General features: G+C 35.9%; 2 protein-coding genes across 5 annotated transcripts in view; one reads left to right on the forward strand and one right to left on the reverse strand.

Moving 5' to 3' along the window:
* The window catches only part of LOC127862193 (WD repeat-containing protein 70-like), a 23,261-nt gene extending 12,819 nt beyond the window's left edge, over positions 1-10,442 (forward strand). For all 4 annotated transcript variants that reach the window (XM_052401201.1, XM_052401202.1, XM_052401203.1 and 1 more), the window contains exons 10-18: positions 1,160-1,340; positions 2,258-2,357; positions 2,825-2,909; positions 4,418-4,556; positions 5,596-5,696; positions 6,117-6,196; positions 6,568-6,684; positions 8,475-8,643; positions 9,280-10,442. In XM_052401201.1, the coding sequence (XP_052257161.1) occupies positions 1,160-1,340; positions 2,258-2,357; positions 2,825-2,909; positions 4,418-4,556; positions 5,596-5,696; positions 6,117-6,196; positions 6,568-6,684; positions 8,475-8,643; positions 9,280-9,370 (1,063 nt within the window). In that variant the 3' untranslated portion in view covers positions 9,371-10,442. The remainder of the gene's footprint in view (positions 1-1,159; positions 1,341-2,257; positions 2,358-2,824; positions 2,910-4,417; positions 4,557-5,595; positions 5,697-6,116; positions 6,197-6,567; positions 6,685-8,474; positions 8,644-9,279) is intronic.
* On the reverse strand, positions 10,387-15,393 carry LOC127862194 (alpha-1,3/1,6-mannosyltransferase ALG2-like). The gene is made up of 3 exons (XM_052401205.1): positions 14,783-15,393; positions 14,363-14,563; positions 10,387-11,251 (listed from the first exon to the last, which is right to left on the reverse strand). The coding sequence occupies exons 1-3, from the start codon at positions 15,276-15,278 to the stop codon at positions 10,743-10,745; spliced, it is 1,206 nt and encodes a 401-aa protein (XP_052257165.1). The 5' UTR covers positions 15,279-15,393; the 3' UTR covers positions 10,387-10,742.
* Between the last annotated feature and the right edge of the window lie 1,024 nt (positions 15,394-16,417).

Genomic DNA, 16,417 nt, shown 5'->3' on the forward strand with positions numbered 1-16,417 from the left:
TAGACACTATATGCAAGTGTTTGTCCCAGTATGTAGACACTATATGCAAGTGTTGTCCCAGTATGTAGACACTATATGCAAGTGTTGTCCCAGTATGTAGACACTATATGCAAGTGTTGTCCCAGTATGTAGACACTATATGCAAGTGTTGTCCCAGTATGTAGACACTATATGCAAGTGTTGTCCCAGTATGTAGACACTATATGCAAGTGTGAAGTGTTGTCCCAGTATGTAGACACTATATGCAAGTGTGAAGTGTTGTCCCAGTATGTAGACACTATATGCAAGTGTTGTCCCAGTATGTAGACACTATATGCAAGTGTTGTCCCAGTATGTAGACACTATATGCAAGTGTTGTCCCAGTATGTAGGACACTATATGCAAGTGTTGTCCCAGTATGTAGACACTATATGCAAGTGTTGTCCCAGTATGTAGACACTATATGCAAGTGTGAAGTGTTGTCCCAGTATGTAGACACTATATGCAAGTGTTGTCCCAGTATGTAGACACTATATGCCTTAACTGGATTTTCATTAAGAAGATACTTCCTTTAATGAAAAAATCCATAAAGCTGATAGTGTAGCCCTGATTAGCTTGTGCAAACTGCACAGGCTAAATTGGGTTGACACTTTGCGCACATGGATCAAGCCAAGTTTTCCCAGAACGCAGCTCAATCGAATGTTTCAGAGACCTTTTGGGATAAAATGAGCTGAGCTAGGCCATGTTCTTGGGTTTGACACGTATTTCCAAAGTGACATCTGTAAGATTGCTGTATATACCATGATAAATGACCAAATTAGCAGGATGTGGAAGGATGCAGAGACACAAGTTTAATTTTTGAAATGATGCTGTGTTAAATAAGTTTCAGATAATAAAACATTGTTTATTCAGGGATTTCTTTCTATGTGTAAATAAGCAATTGCATTACAGTTTTTCTTTTACATTTGCAAAAAAACAGTGGCAAAGTATTAATAAGTGTAGTGTAGATATATTAAAGAATGTTTAAAGAGACCATACCCCCTTACTTTATGCATTTCCTTAGATACTGTTAGAATCTCAATAGCGACAATCAAAGCCAGAAGATGTACTTGAACTATTATACAGTGTCTACATGTCTACTGTCTTACACATGATTTCACATTATATTTCCTATATCCAGCACTGTGCGCCTATGGGATGTAAATGACGAGGGCAAGAAGCAGCGTCATGTGATCAAGGCCCGCTGCCAGCAGGGGCGTCGTGTGGTTCCCACAGCCTGCGCGTACAGCCATGATGGGCGCTGGATTGTAGCAGCCTGTCAGGACGGCTCCATACAAGTCTGGGATCACAACCGACCTTTCGTATGTGAATCGTTGTTTCTTTGAGGTTCATCATGTAAAGCATTATTACAGATAATAAAAACATGAAAATATAAAGATAATGTAAACATATCATATACCCGAACTCCATTAGCCACCTATATGTCTGAAGAGCATTAGTCTGTTTTTAACAAGATATGTTTTAACTGACTATTGTATAGGAAGATAAAGTTGATTATTAAGATTATAGACAACTTATTAATTGAATACCGAAATTGTTCAGGTAAATGGCAAGGAAAGAACAACTAGATAATTGTTCCCTACCAGTTTCACCAGAGGGGACTTATGGTTTTTTCTCTGTGTGTCTGTCGGTCCGTCATTCTGTCACACTTTTCTGGATCCTGCGATAACTTTAAAAGTTCTTAATATTTTTTCATGAAACTTCAAACATGGATAGATGGCAATATGGACATTCTGCACATCATTTCATTTTGTTCCTACATCAAAAATTCTGGATGCTATGGCAACAAAACAAAAAAAAAATAAAAAAAATTCTGACAATGGTGGAATTTCTGACAATGGTGGAGCCGGTAGGGGACCGTATTGCCTGACAATAGCCTTGTTGCAATTAGATTTATACTTGCCAATTTATAAATTGATTCACTGTGTGATTAACAAGAGCTATATTTAACTGTGGTGAGTCGGGTCAGATTGTAGAATACTTTACTGATTGCTCATATACTAAAAACTGTATGCCGTTTAAAAATTTTAATTGATTTCTTAGTGAGAAAATGTGACATGCACAAGTTTTTTCAAAAACATTTACCCTTGTGGACATACAATCATCTCATGTCAAAGACTTAACCTTATTTTGTGCTTTGCAAAGTTTCCACTTGTGTCCTCTATTGAGAACATTTGTTCAACATCATATCAGTTTGTTTAACATTCATTTGTAACAGGTAAATGTGTCAATGATGTTACGGTCAGCACACATGAATGGCAGTGACACCTCCTCACTGTGTTTTTCATATGACGGGCGTGTTTTGGCATCTAGAGGAGGTACACATTTTACTCTTTTCAATTTTCTGTCAGGCCAGCTAGTTTAGTTTCTCCAAACCCCTGAGTTAAGTAGGTGTTCCCTAATACATGTACTTGAATTAAGTAATGTTTAAAGAATTAGTTTACTGCAAAAGTCTCCGGAATGTCCATAACTGTCCCCTACCATTTTCACCGGAGGGTTCTTATGGTTTGCGCTCTTTACGTCTGTCTGTCTGTGAGTCTTTCACACTTTTCTTGATCCTGCGATAACTTAAAAAGTTCTTCATATTTTTTCATGAAACTTGAAACATGGATGGATGGCAATATGGACATTATGCACGTCATTTCATTTTATTCCTACGTAAAAAATTCTGGTTGCTATTGCAACAACAAAAAAATTGACTAGTCTAGATAGCTGATTTAGTAGTCCCATGTCAGCTACTTTTATTGAAAATTGTCTATATTAGCCATTCTGTTCACACTTACAGGAGACGATACAGTGAAGCTATGGGATATTAGGTCACTGAAGCAAGCTCTGAAGGTCAAGGAAGGACTTCCAAACTTCTTTCCTAAGTACGGACCATTGTAAATAGTGATTTATTTTTTTTTATTGTAAAAAATTATACTTGTTTCACTATCATGTGTTTAATCCTTTATCCTTTACTTTTTATTCTCCCCCCAACATTTTTGGGGGGAGCATATAGTCGCCGCTTCATCTGTTCGTGCACAATTTTTGTCCGGGCTATTTCTCAGCAATTAATGACCGGAGTTCAATTAAACTTTATGGGAAGCTTCACTACCAAGAGGAGATGTGCATATTGTCAGCCGGTTCTGGTCGGATGATTTTTCACAGAGTTATGGCCCTTTGAATTTTTCCATTAACTGTACATATAGTGCAATTCTTGTCCAGGCTATTTCTCAGCAACTAATGACTGGAATTCAATGAAACTTTATGGGAAGCTTCACTACCAAGAGGACATGTGCATATTATCAGCGGGTTCTAGTCATATGATTTTTCACAGAGTTATGGCCCTTTGAAATTTTCTATAAACTGTACATATAGTGCAATTCTTGTCTGGGCTATTTCTCCCCAACTACTGACTGGAATTCAATGAAGCTTTATGGGAAGCTTAACTACCTTGAGGAGATGCGCATGTTATTTGTGGGTTCTGGTTAGATGATCTATTTAGAGAGTTATGGCCCTTTGAAATTTTTAAGTTGCTAAACCATCCTTCGCATTATTTTGTCCAAAGTTATGCCCCTCAAGACGTTTCCTTTTATCTGAATATATAGTGCAATATTGTGACAAAAAAAACCTTTGGGGAGCATCACCCGTCTCCGACAGTTTCTTGTTTCTTCTGTTTTCAACATATATGAGTAAAAAAAACACTTATATTAAAATTGAATCAACATATCTTCTACGAAAAAGTTGAAGATACATTATACTTCAGTGATAAATTAAAATACAATATTCGTTTTGAAAACCAATGTTTTGTATTTGAAATCAGGTAAAATAAGAAACAACTTTTGATTCTTAAATACAATAAAAGCATTAAAAACCAAAACGTTTACATAAACCAACCATAGTCTTTAACAGGAATGTTATTATTTTAAGAACTTAAATAATGATTTTGCTAAAAAGATTTGTGAATATGGACCCAGAGGAAAATGCAATTGGCTATTATATATGTATTACAAATGTAGCAGATGTCCTATGTGTTGAAAAGTGATGTTTTCATGTGCGTCAAATATTCTTTGGAAAAGCAAACTGCTGGTTTATCAATGGCTTTTTTTAAAGTTTGAATTGAGATCAGACCCCCCCCCCCTACCCTCAAACATAAATATCAATGATATGAATTTTGGGGAGTTGCTTTTAGTGAAAACGAAACAATAAACATCTTTTGCTTTTATCATTTATATTGATTTATAACAATCGTCATGATTATCACAAAACTACTTAGTATATACAATGTATCTCTATTTCTGAAACTAGCGAACTGTTATGCTTAAAACAAATCAGTAATAAAAGATTTCCCCATTATATTGCCATGATGATTATAAATGCATATTTATCATTACAGCACAGATGTTTTGTTCAGTCCGGACGACAAGCTCGTAGTGACAGGTATCTCTGTAAAGAAGTCTGAGAGCAAGGGGAGGCTAGTCTTCATGGAGCGAGAATCCCTTGATACCATTACAGAGCTGGAAGTGTCAGACATGGTAGGTAAAACATGTTAACTTGATGCTCCCTGATCTTTCTGTAGACAAAAACTCAAACTTTGGTTGATTAATTAACCAGTAAAAGAAGAACTCTAGATCCAAAGAACAGCATGATAACATATAATTTTTATTTGAATTTTCACACAATTGGTAAGGTCATGTTAGCATAGAAATAATTTTGGCATCATTTAATTTTATTACCGAATACATTTGAGCACTTGTGAAAACGGGGCCTAATGCATTTACAAAGAGTATCATGCCTGATTAGCCTGTGTCTTCCACACAGGCTTATCAGAGATAACACTTTCCGCCTAGAATGGATTTTTGTTGAGTTCCTTTAAATGATAAAATCTATTAAAGCTGGAAGTCGTCCCAGTTTACATTGTGTGACATTAGCTGGTTTTTTTCCAGAGACTGACTCATTTCTTTAGCATTCATATTGGTGGCTTTCAAATCATTGTGGCTAGCAGTACGTTGTGTGCTGACATTACCTTTAATGCAATTGTTGTTATTTAAATAACAATGTGTTTTCACATAAAATGATTCGTGATTATCTATTTTCTTATTGCTAAATTTGTATTTTAAAAGCTTCTTTATAGCATTTGAAAAATTCCATGTCTTTCTCTTAATTCATGAATTAGCTTTGGAGTTTATTATTCATGTAAAACATAAGGTATCTTTTCAATTAGTACAGATACATTAATTATCTTTTAATAGCATTTTTATCTGGATTTTTCGAAGATACAATGTACCTCATATATTGATAACTTGTATAAATACCCTATTTGGGATTGCATTTTTGATGAGTTGGTCAAAGAATTTATAACTACTAAAAAACGAAAAATATTTAAATCTTAATAACTCAAATACATTTTAGTTATCAGACAAGCACTACACAAGTTGAGTGTGCTGTCCTCAGACAACTCTTGTTTATTGGCTTTTTTTCATGACAAAGCTTAAAATGCTAGCATTAAAATCCAGCAAAGAATGCACATGTGTTGTGAACCCTGAAGTGTACAGCTTTGTTGAATGCTTTCAGAGTGTTGTGAGATGCATATGGCACCCCAGACTCAATCAGTTTGTGGTCGGATGTGGTGATGGAAAGGCTCAACTCTACTACGATGAACACAAAAGTCACAGGTACCAATAGAAACCTTGCCACAGTGACAGGGTATTTACTCTTACATGTCTTTGTTTGATGGAACATGTCATTTGTAATGTTAGCTCCTGAAGGTTTTCATTGGCCTTTGCCAGCTTTTGTAGCTAAAAGTGCATTTTTCTTTGACCTGCGTCATGTGAAATTGGGTCTTATGCCATATGCTGCCAACATAGTTCCAGACCAGCCTGGGCATTTGCACATGCAAATCAGTAGCGACACAGTCCACTACCAATGAGCCCTGTGTGACTTAATAGCAGACAGGGTTGCCCCTGACAAGACTGCACAGATGCACAAACTGTTCTGGATCTATGCTGGCCGTATAAGACATAAGACCCATTTTCGCATGACATTACTCATTTAAGAATACAAAACAAGCTTTTCTGCATAATGGTTATTTTCAGGGGTGCTAAGCTTTGTGTAGCAAAGAAGCCTTCTAAAGTCAAACAGATGGAAATTGTAGCCCATCGGCAGATTATCACACGTAAGTTGTGAATTAACAGAATTATTAATAATCTAGGAAACTGACAAAATAGTGAACAAATCTGTCTTTAGAACGTGATATAGGTTGTAGCTAATGTCTTGCAGACTCAAAGCTTCACATGCTTTTAAAATATCATATGTTTACTTATTGGATAATTAAATATAGCTAGTTAGTATGTGGTTTGGTTTGAGCAGATTTTATACTTAATATGAAATGTAAATTGATATACATATATGAAGTTGTTTTTCCATGTGTACATTTTTGTTGATACTTTTCGTTTGAAAGTTTAAAAGTACTGGTACATTAAAGACATCCACAATGTGGCCATTCCAGTATTAAATCTTGTATGAACAGAATTTACATTTTTACAGCGTACGCCCTGCCAATGTTCCGCCAGCAACGGGAGTCAAGTACCAAGAAACAGGAAGAACGAGCTAGAAAGGACCCAGTCAAATCACACAGGCCAGATCTACCTGTCTATGGACCAGGTACTCATACTGTTGGATATGCGTAGTGTCATCCCAGATTAGCCTGTAGCATGTGCAGTCCACACAGCCTAATCAGGGACAACACTTTCTGCCTTGTGTAATTCTTGATCTAACTTTTGATAACTCTGGATTTTTATGATGTCAGTACGAAAAATGTGTGGTATTCATGTTTTGGATTCTTTCTTCAACTGGGCCCGTATTCACCAAACAATTCTTAAACTTAAGTCTAAGAATAAAGTAAATTCTTTAAATTAGAATATTCAAGAGTTTCTTTAATTTTGAGTCGAACTCTGCAGTAAACATCTCTATCTATATTATTCTTCATATAGAACATTTTGTTAATGACATAATCACCGGTGGAGGCCTGTATATATTCAAACACTGAACACATTTTTCTTGGTTCTAAGTCTATTCTTTATTCTTAAGTCTAAGAATCGGTTGGTGAATACGGGCCCAGATTTCCTTCTTCCTTTTTATGCCTCCTGTAGGGTGGAATATAGCAGTTGAACTGTCCATCAGTCTGTCCTTCGGAAAACTTTAACATTGGCGATAACTTTTGCAATATTGAAGATAGCAACTTTTAACATGATATTTGGCATGCATGTGTATCTCATGAAGCTGCACATTTTGAGTGGTGAAAGGTCAAGGTCATCCTTCAAGTTCAAAGGTCAAAAAACAAAATCCGAGGGAAGTAACAATCTTTAAAAGGAGATAAATTTTATTTAATATCATTTGGCAGGTACAGATCATTTTCACAACGGAAGTTTTTTCAGGATATAATCTAAAACACATTTTAAGGTCAAGGTCATCCTTCAAGGTAAAAAAATACAATCCAAGGGAAGTAATAAGCTATAAAAGGGAGATAATTTCTAAACCTGCCAAATGATATACATGTATTGAAATTTTATTTCAAAGCGACGCAATAGGGGGCTTTGTGTTTCTGACAAACACATCTCTTGTTAATGCTGTGCTGGTATGTTAATGCAACATAGAATTATGACCATTTATTTCAGTCATACACAAGGTGGTTGACTTCTCTGCCAATTATGACCATTTATTTTAGTTCTACACAAGGTGGTTGACTTCTCTTCCAATGTCCCTCACATCTGGACATATCTCACAATATTCCAAAAGAATAATCCCTGTGCCCGTGATTGGGTTGTAAAGTTTTTTAATTTGACACCTTCATAATACTAGTTTCTACAAGGTTTTGACTGTGTTGTTTTGAAGAGCACGCACAATACTTGTGATATTTTATAGTAACAACCTCTGAACAAAAACAATTTATTGTGGAATTATTAAACGCATTGTATGACAGGTTCGATTATGTTTTGGTAACAAATTACAAGTTGTATTAATATTGCCTTGCTTAGGACAAAGTTTGGTGAATTAACATCAACGGACATTGACAAGAGCGTTTTTCGCAAACGTAAAAAAATACCCTCCTTGTCAGATATTTTCAAACGCAAATAACTAAAATAGGTCAGGATCTTTGGGTATGAAAAAGTCTACATTTCATGGTGATAAGATATTTCAATGTAAGAAATATGGAAAAAGTTTGCTATGCAAACTGAACATCTTATGTAAACTTGTTGACGGACAGACCGAATTACTCCAATATACCCCCTCTCAAACTTGTTGTAGATGTAAAACAAACAAAAGCTGCAAAATGATTTGCGTTGGGGTAAAATATTTTTTTCTTTAATTTGAGCTTCAAAAATATGCATAATCCATTGTGAACAACACTATACTAGATTGCCTCTTATTATTCCCTTTCCACAACCCGACAGGCTCCGGTGGACGCCTGGCTAACAAGGGAGGCACCCTGTCCCAGTACGTCGTTCAGACCCTGGTCGTGCAGAAGGAAGACCCGTACGAGGATAACCCAAGGGAGGCAATCCTGCGACACGCAAAAGCAGCTGCAGAAAATCCGATCTGGGTTGCACCTGCTTATAAGAAGTAAGTAATGTAGGAGTTGTGTTGTTGGTTGTTTAATCTGGTTAACCCTTTGTTCCATAAGAAGCAAAGAGAAAATTACTTGCAACCAGCATAAAACCAGAACAGCCTGTGAGTAACTTGCAGTCTGTTCAGGTTTTATGCCGTTTGCTGCTTATCAGTAACTAAGGGTTGGGAAATGAAGCCTTTAAAACTTTAAATTAGTAGGAAAAATACGTCAAAATATGTATTTAAGTGGTAAAGGGTTGATTTAAGAATTATCTATCGAACAGACATTACAAAATGTGTCCAATTGTCAGGTATGTATGACACATTTTGAAAATGTCTGACAAAGCCATGTGTCCAACATTTGTTTGTGCTACACTTAATTGAAATTTTGCTCGTTTAACAGTGTACGTCTGACCTTAAAACGGTCTGCCTGAGATACAGAATGTTCAAGTCTGTCCAACATGTTGTCTACTGAACAAATCAAGTTTCAGGATGTCTGTTTAATTAGTGTATTTAACTTGTGTAAATTGATGATCATTTTGATACTTGTAAAATTCTTAGGACTGGTCAAGTGTTTTTTAGTCACACCCTACTTGAAATCAATTACTGCCTACAGGGTCTTAACAGCTCTGACAAATGTGTATATTTTAGGACACAGCCTGTGCAGATATTCCAAACTGAGGAAGAAAAAGTTGAAGAAGAAGAGATTCAACCTCCGTGGAAGAAAATCAAGAAAACGTGAAGAAATAATCATTTCATGCAATAGAAAAATTAGATCATAAAAAGCTGTAGAACTTCTGGATATTACAGTGATGCTCCTTTAAGCATGATGCATTAGGCAGTGATTGACGAACGCACAAGATCAATGAGCCATGCACTTGTAGATCATAAACTAAGCTTGCATACATTTTCTTTTAAAAGCAGGCTTTTAAGTGCGATAAACAAAAAGTTAGCAGCTTTAGCCCACATTGATGTTAAAGTACTTTTTACATACAAGTTTTCTAAGAAAGTCTTAAGAGCCCAGCACTTATATTTGAGGGGCAAAGGTGTAATTTTATCCCTGCTGATAACATTTTAACACGCAATAATTAAAAATATTCAGGCTCAATTGGCTTAAACGTTGTTTTGTAGGATGTCCGTGGCAATATTCAATATTTTGTTGAATGCCTGCTACTGCCTACTGAGAGGAAACACTATCAGTACATTACATGTTAACATGGTAACCAGATAAAGAAAGCAAGTTTATATGCATGTAGAGATGTGTGGCTTCACATGTATTAATTGACATAGCATTGTCTTGTATAAAAAAGGTTAATTATTAAGATTAAACTATACTTGTAAATGTGAGTATTGTCTATATCAATAGAACACTTTACGATGTTTACATAGTTTATCCTTCTGTGAAGGTTAGCTTCAACAAGGTTACATGCTAGCTCCAGACCCAAAGTTCTGTGAAGGTTAGCTTCAACAAGGTTACATGCTAGCTCCAGACCCAAAGTTCTGTGAAGGTTAGCTTCAACAAGGTTACATGCTAGCTCCAGACCCAAAGTTCTGTGAAGGTTAGCTTCAACAAGGTTACATGCTAGCTCCAGACCCAAAGTTCTGTGAAGGTTAGCTTCAACAAGGTTACATGCTAGCTCCAGACCCAAAGTTCTCATATTCAAGTTTTATCCAAGCTTTTGAGGTCAAGTATTGTTCAACATTTCTTAAGGAGAAATCTTATTAGGATAGTTTAATTGATTGAACAATAATATGAACTATTGTATTTATACATCTTTAATTACTAACACCAATAAAATATTGTTTAAACATAATTATTTTGCTATGCATTGTAAATATGTACATACATGTATAACCATCACCAGTGAAAAATAAATTAATGAACTTGAATAAATTATTTTTCCAAAAAAATGCATTTAATATACAAGAATGTAGCTAAGCACATGCATATTTAATATAGACATTAACTTAACTGCTGTCAAAATATACATGTATACAATCCAACTGCAATGAAAATGATGGAAGTTTACTTAAGTGCGAAACTTATTCTCTAGCGTTGAACATTATCTGCATTCATTTGTGTGACATTCCAACTGAAAATAGCATCATATATCTTACTTAACCAAATCAGTAATAACCTCATCTAACTGGTCAGTAAATGTTTTAAAGGAAAATTTCTGTTCCACATGTTTTCTGCCATTTTCCCCTAGTGATTTTCCCAGTTTTGGATCGTCAACAAATCTTTCCATTGCCTCTGCAAACTGATCCGGCCTGCCTTCACGAAGGAACCCAGTCTTGCCGTCCACCACAGTTTCTAACGGTCCTCCGCTTTTACAGGCAATGACTGGGCAACGCATGTACATGGCTTCAATCGGCACTATGCCAAAGTGCTCGTTATCAGGAGTGTACAGAAGGCAATGACAATACTGCAAAAGCGTGAGTTTCTGAGCATCACTAAACGACCTCAAGAATGTAACATCATCTGTGACCCCAAATTTTTCACAGAGATGATGAAGTTCAAGGTAGTGCTCCTTGTTTTCAGTAACTCTTTCATCATACCCTCCGGCCATAACAAGGTGGATTCCATCGCCCTGAGATTTGGATATCTTGTCCTTTAGTTGACCTAAAAATGAACAAATACATATATATGAAACGATAATATGGCATTGACCTGATATAAATAGTACACTTAAAGTAAGACTTGCTATCCTGCTAATGCAGATGAATGTACACTAATTTCATGAATGAAAATGTTAACAAAACATATACACATTCCCAAAATGCTAGCAAGACAAGTGTTTCCAATCATATTCATGTTATCAAAGTGAGTCTTTCAAATTATAATGCCATAGAATATGAGCCACAAGTTTTGTTATAGCTGTAGTTTCATGTGTGTTATGGAAGTGAAGTATGAGGGGAAGAAAATTCCGTATACTGATTTTGACTACGCGAATCGTGTGCATAAAGCAATGACAAACCTAAAGAGACATTTTAATAAACACCATCTTAAACTTAATAAAAAGATTTATTTTTGAAAACCTTTTTAACTTCACATTTAACATATGCAAAGTAACCAGTATTTATTGTGATAAAAACCAATGTGTGGTCCGATCCCTGTGAAAGATGAGGGCAATCTTTTGTTTGAGCTCAATGTCTTTAAATTTGATATAAGGTCAACAATGTAACAGTGTTCAACTTACAAACGCTTACAATGGCAGAATCTATCAGTGTAATATACGAAGAGGTTTCGCGGCCTCGCTTTTTTCGGCTGCTCATGAAATATACTCCCAGAATTTGTTGTACCCTGCTCATCCATTTTTAGTTCGACTATTATATATGAAATATATATAGTGGAGTTATCCTACTCACCCCGGTGTCGGTGTTAGCGTGCAAATGTTAAAGTTTGCGTACCACCCCAAATATTTTCAATGTCCCTTGACATATTGCTTTCATATTTTGCATACATCTTTACCAACATGACCCCAATCTATAAACAAGAGCAGACAACTGTATCAAGCATTTTGTAAGAATTATGGCCCTTTTTTCACTTAGAATATGCACTTAGAATATGCATATTATTGATAAATCTATGTTTAAGTTTGCGTTCCACCTCAAATATTTTCAATGTCCCTTGACGTATTGCTTTCATATTTTGCAAACTTCTTTACCAACATGACCCCAATCTATAAACAAGAGCAGACAACTGTATCAAGCATTTTCTAAGAATTATGGCCCTTTTTCAATTTACAATATGCATATTACTTTAGTTACATTGCCATAATTTCTTTATTTATGATCAGATTTTATTAATACTTTGACAAAACAACACTTACCAGAATACCACAATGGATTCCACCCAAACAATACCCCACGCCCCAACCCAGAATCCCTGCTTCCCCCCCCCTCAATTTTTTTCTTCCTTTTTTTATTTTTGAAAGGTCGTCTTATAAATGACCACACCCCACATTATATCACCCTCTCACCCCCCCCCCTTAATATTTTTTTTTCCTTTTTTATTTATTTACTTTATTTTTAAAGGACCATCCAAACTTCCCACCCAAGCAGGGTTGGCATATTGACCGGTCAATTGAGTATTGACCGGGCCGGCGGTCAATACCCGGTTAAAACCGGTCATTACTGGTCAATAATGGTCATTACTGGTCAATACTGGTCGATTGAAAATTGTAGCATTAAAACATCACAAAGGAGCTATTTTATATTAAATCAATAATTATTCTGTAATTGATACTAGTATACTTTTTTTGAGTCATTTATTGTAAAAAAAATCTTTAAGGCTGTAAAAAATTACTTCTTTATTATTTATGGAAATGGCCTCAAAAACATAAGGACTCAGGCAATATGTTTATCTCAGTGTATCACATCTGTTACTAAAGTATTATTACTTTTGTAGTTACCATAGTATTTCACTTATCTATTGATATATATATTTGATAAGCAGATGGACAAACAGAACTCTTGTGTTTTCTAGGGTCATAAATCTGGCCCCTAATAAAATCTGGTAATAAAATGCATACAGTGTTATGTCTCTAATATTGACAATGAAGCAAATCTGCCCTTAGGCTATTTCATATTACTCACACAAAAGGATGTTACTTGCTATTATTTTAATAGTAACTTTTAACTGTTCGCCTTTCTGTATTAAGAGGGGTTTTTTCCATTCATATTTAAAAGTTCAATTGGTATTCAAATGAATAAGCAATCAAAGTTCTTGATTTTGACAACAAAAATGTTTTCCAATTGTGGGTGTACTCTAGACTCTTCTTTTCAATTATTTTTTTTCTTTTAATAAATATTTCTTATTATGTTTTTCACTTTTATATCAATGGAAGATAAAAGGTTTTTTCACTATTTTGTTTAAAAAGTATTTAAAGAAATCTAGGCAAGAAAACATGACAAGTAAGGGTCGTGTCAAAAAGGTGCCATTTAAGGCCCTATTATCAGTTTTGGGTGCCCCATCCTGTATAGGTGAGAAGACTGTGGGGACAGTGGGGCATGAGGAACAACTCATACACAGTAATTGACAGGTTCTTGTTGAATCAAGCACAGAATTCTCTGAGCATTCATAATTCATTAGAATCGAAAAAAAGTTCAATCAACCAGAAAAATCCAATTGACCAACTTTGACTAATTTGCAAAATTTTGAGAGATTGGCCTACAAATTGCATGAATAGGTATAAAATATTGGGTATTAATAGCTTAAGACATTATTGGCAACATGTCTGTTTAATTTATATTATCAATATTGTTTAATTAGGCATGGAATATTAATCAAAATTGGGGGTAAAGTTCAATCGACCAGTATTGACCAGTAACGACCACTTCTGGAGTATTGACCGGGGCGGTTTTAACCGGTTAAAACCGCCGGTTAAAACCGGGGGCGGTCGATTGGTGCCAACCCTGCACCCAAGCTTTTGCTATCAAACTTGAAATAATATATATTTAGTTTGTTTTATGTCTTTACAAATGTTCAATAGATAGTGGAAAATTTACCTGAACTATTACCTTGACCTTATTGAATAATTTGAACAATTACCCCATGATGGCTTACGTTATACTGTCAAGCACTCAAATAGTCGAGCGCACTGTCCTCTGACAGCTCTTGTTTTTTTATGAATTTACATGAACTGTGAAAATGACCCTGGGACAACCAAATCCGCGGAAATCCGCAGAAAATTACATCCCTGAGTTAACAGAGATTTTTAATACTTCTTACCAAAAGCTTGAATTGCCAGGGCAAGATTTTTTTTTCGCTCATATCGGTTGATGGAAAGGAAGATTAACTTCTTGTTGCTAGGAATTAGGTCATCAGTAGGTTGTGCGACAGGTTTTTGAAATGCTGAGAAGTCAGGTATAGGATACAGTACAGCTGGCTCACACGAAGAGAGACTTCGAAATGTTTTCTTAAATACAGATGCTGAAACAAAATTAATGTTTTCTTTATTACTAAAAAACATATAGAATCCCCATATTATGTCTAATTATTCATACAAGGTATGATTATAAGTGTTTCTTGAACACAAAAAAGCTATACAAACATTGTTTGCGTTTCTTTTTTTGCAACAAGGCTCTCTGGGTATTTTTTTACTTTAATGTGTGCAATTTCAAGAAAAACTGAATATTTAAGCAATGATACCTGTGAATTTGCTGTTTACAAGCACAACATGGGCGAGTCCGGTTGTCCATTCTTCTAACAAATCCAGTGGCGCCCTGTATATTCTTTTCAATAAACTGTCATGCTTTGCTAACAGCATGTCGGGGAAATGACAATAGAATAATACTTTAGCACTGGAACACCGTAAAATTGGCAAACAGGCAGAAATTTGGTCACAAAAGATTATATCATAGCATATGTCACTAAATAACACAAGGTATATGGCTGCATATACCATCCTTATATAAGCACACACTGCATAAAACCGTCCAAAAATATTCCTTGGAAGCCAATCACCAGCAACAGTAACTGTAAAGTTACCATCTTTCGTCTCTTGGAAGCAATGGTTGGGATCGTGATGAGCTGTCACAAATTCGACTTTGTGTCCCCGAGATTTCAACGCTAGTGCTGCGTCCACCACCGCTCTTTCAGCACCTCCGATGCCTAGATCGGGGTGCAAGAAAACTACTTTCACCATTTGCTTCGCGTCTTCTAGTTGAAGTTTGTTTAACGAACTGAAAATGTAATAAATGCAAAAAAACTGACATCAAAGTCAGTCAGCGATCGTGTACCGGAAGTTGATAGTTGCCTTTCAATCTTACGAAGAAATTAACTTTCATTAGTCAAAGGTTACACTCCAACAAACTGTAACAGGCTATAAATATCAGGCTGTAGAATATTTCATTGTTATTTTCCTATATTAAGGAAAGTAATCCTATATTTTGAAAGGCCTGCTATGTTTTCCTATAATTATGATGTGTGTCCTATATTTTGTCCATTGCTATTGTACAATATTTACTTTTAGCTCGCATAAGAACGACTTGGTGAGTTGTGATGATCGCCAAATGTTCGTCGTGCGTCGTTCGCCGTCAATATATGCCTCTAGAGGTCCAGTTATTAGCGCATGTTCATGAAACTGTGTCAGAAAGTTTGTTTTTATTATATTTTTATGCCCCCCTTCGAAGAAGAGGGGGTATATTGCTTTGCTCATGTCGGTCGGTCTGTCGGTCGGTCGGTCTGTCGGTCCGTCCACCAGGTGGCTGTCAGACAATAACTCAAGAACGCTTGGGCCTAGGATCATGAAACTTCATAGGTACATTGATCATGACTCGCAGATGACCCCTATTGATTTTGAGGTCACTAGGTCAAAGGTCAAGGTCACGGTGACCCGAAATAGTAAAATGGTTTCCGGATGATAACTCAAGAACGCTTAGGCCTAGGATCATGAAACTTGATAGGTAGATTGATCATGACTCGCAGATGACCCTATTGATTTTTAGGTCACTAGGTCAAAGGTCAAGGTCACAGTGACCCGAAATAGTAAAATGGTTTCCGGATGATAACTCAAGAACGCTTAGGCCTAGGATCATGAAACTTGATAGGTAGATTGATAATGACTCGCAGATGACCCCTATTGATTTTCAGGTCACTAGGTCAAAGGTCAAGGTCACAGTGACAAAAAACATATTCACACAATGGCTGTCACTACAACGGAGAGCCCATATGGGGGCATGCATGTTTTATAAACAGCCCTTGTGTTTAAGTTTAGTCTGGGTCACGTTAGGTAAAAAATAGGTCACCAGGTTTTAATAAAGACAACTAGAGCCCACATTTAAT

The sequence above is a fragment of the Dreissena polymorpha genome, chromosome 16 (assembly GCF_020536995.1).
Source record: "Dreissena polymorpha isolate Duluth1 chromosome 16, UMN_Dpol_1.0, whole genome shotgun sequence".
Taxonomy (NCBI): Eukaryota; Metazoa; Mollusca; class Bivalvia; order Myida; family Dreissenidae; genus Dreissena; species Dreissena polymorpha.

Coding starts and splice junctions, on each gene's coding strand:
- LOC127862194 (XM_052401205.1), bottom strand. CDS start 15,278: ATGGTGAAAGTAGTTTTCTTGCACCCCGATCTAGGCATCGGAGGTGCT. Junction 14,564..14,782: donor TGTAAACAGCAAATTCACAG/GTATCATTGCTT, acceptor ATTTTGTTTCAG/CATCTGTATTTAAGAAAACA. Junction 11,252..14,362: donor CCTGGCAATTCAAGCTTTTG/GTAAGAAGTATT, acceptor GTTCATTTTTAG/GTCAACTAAAGGACAAGATA.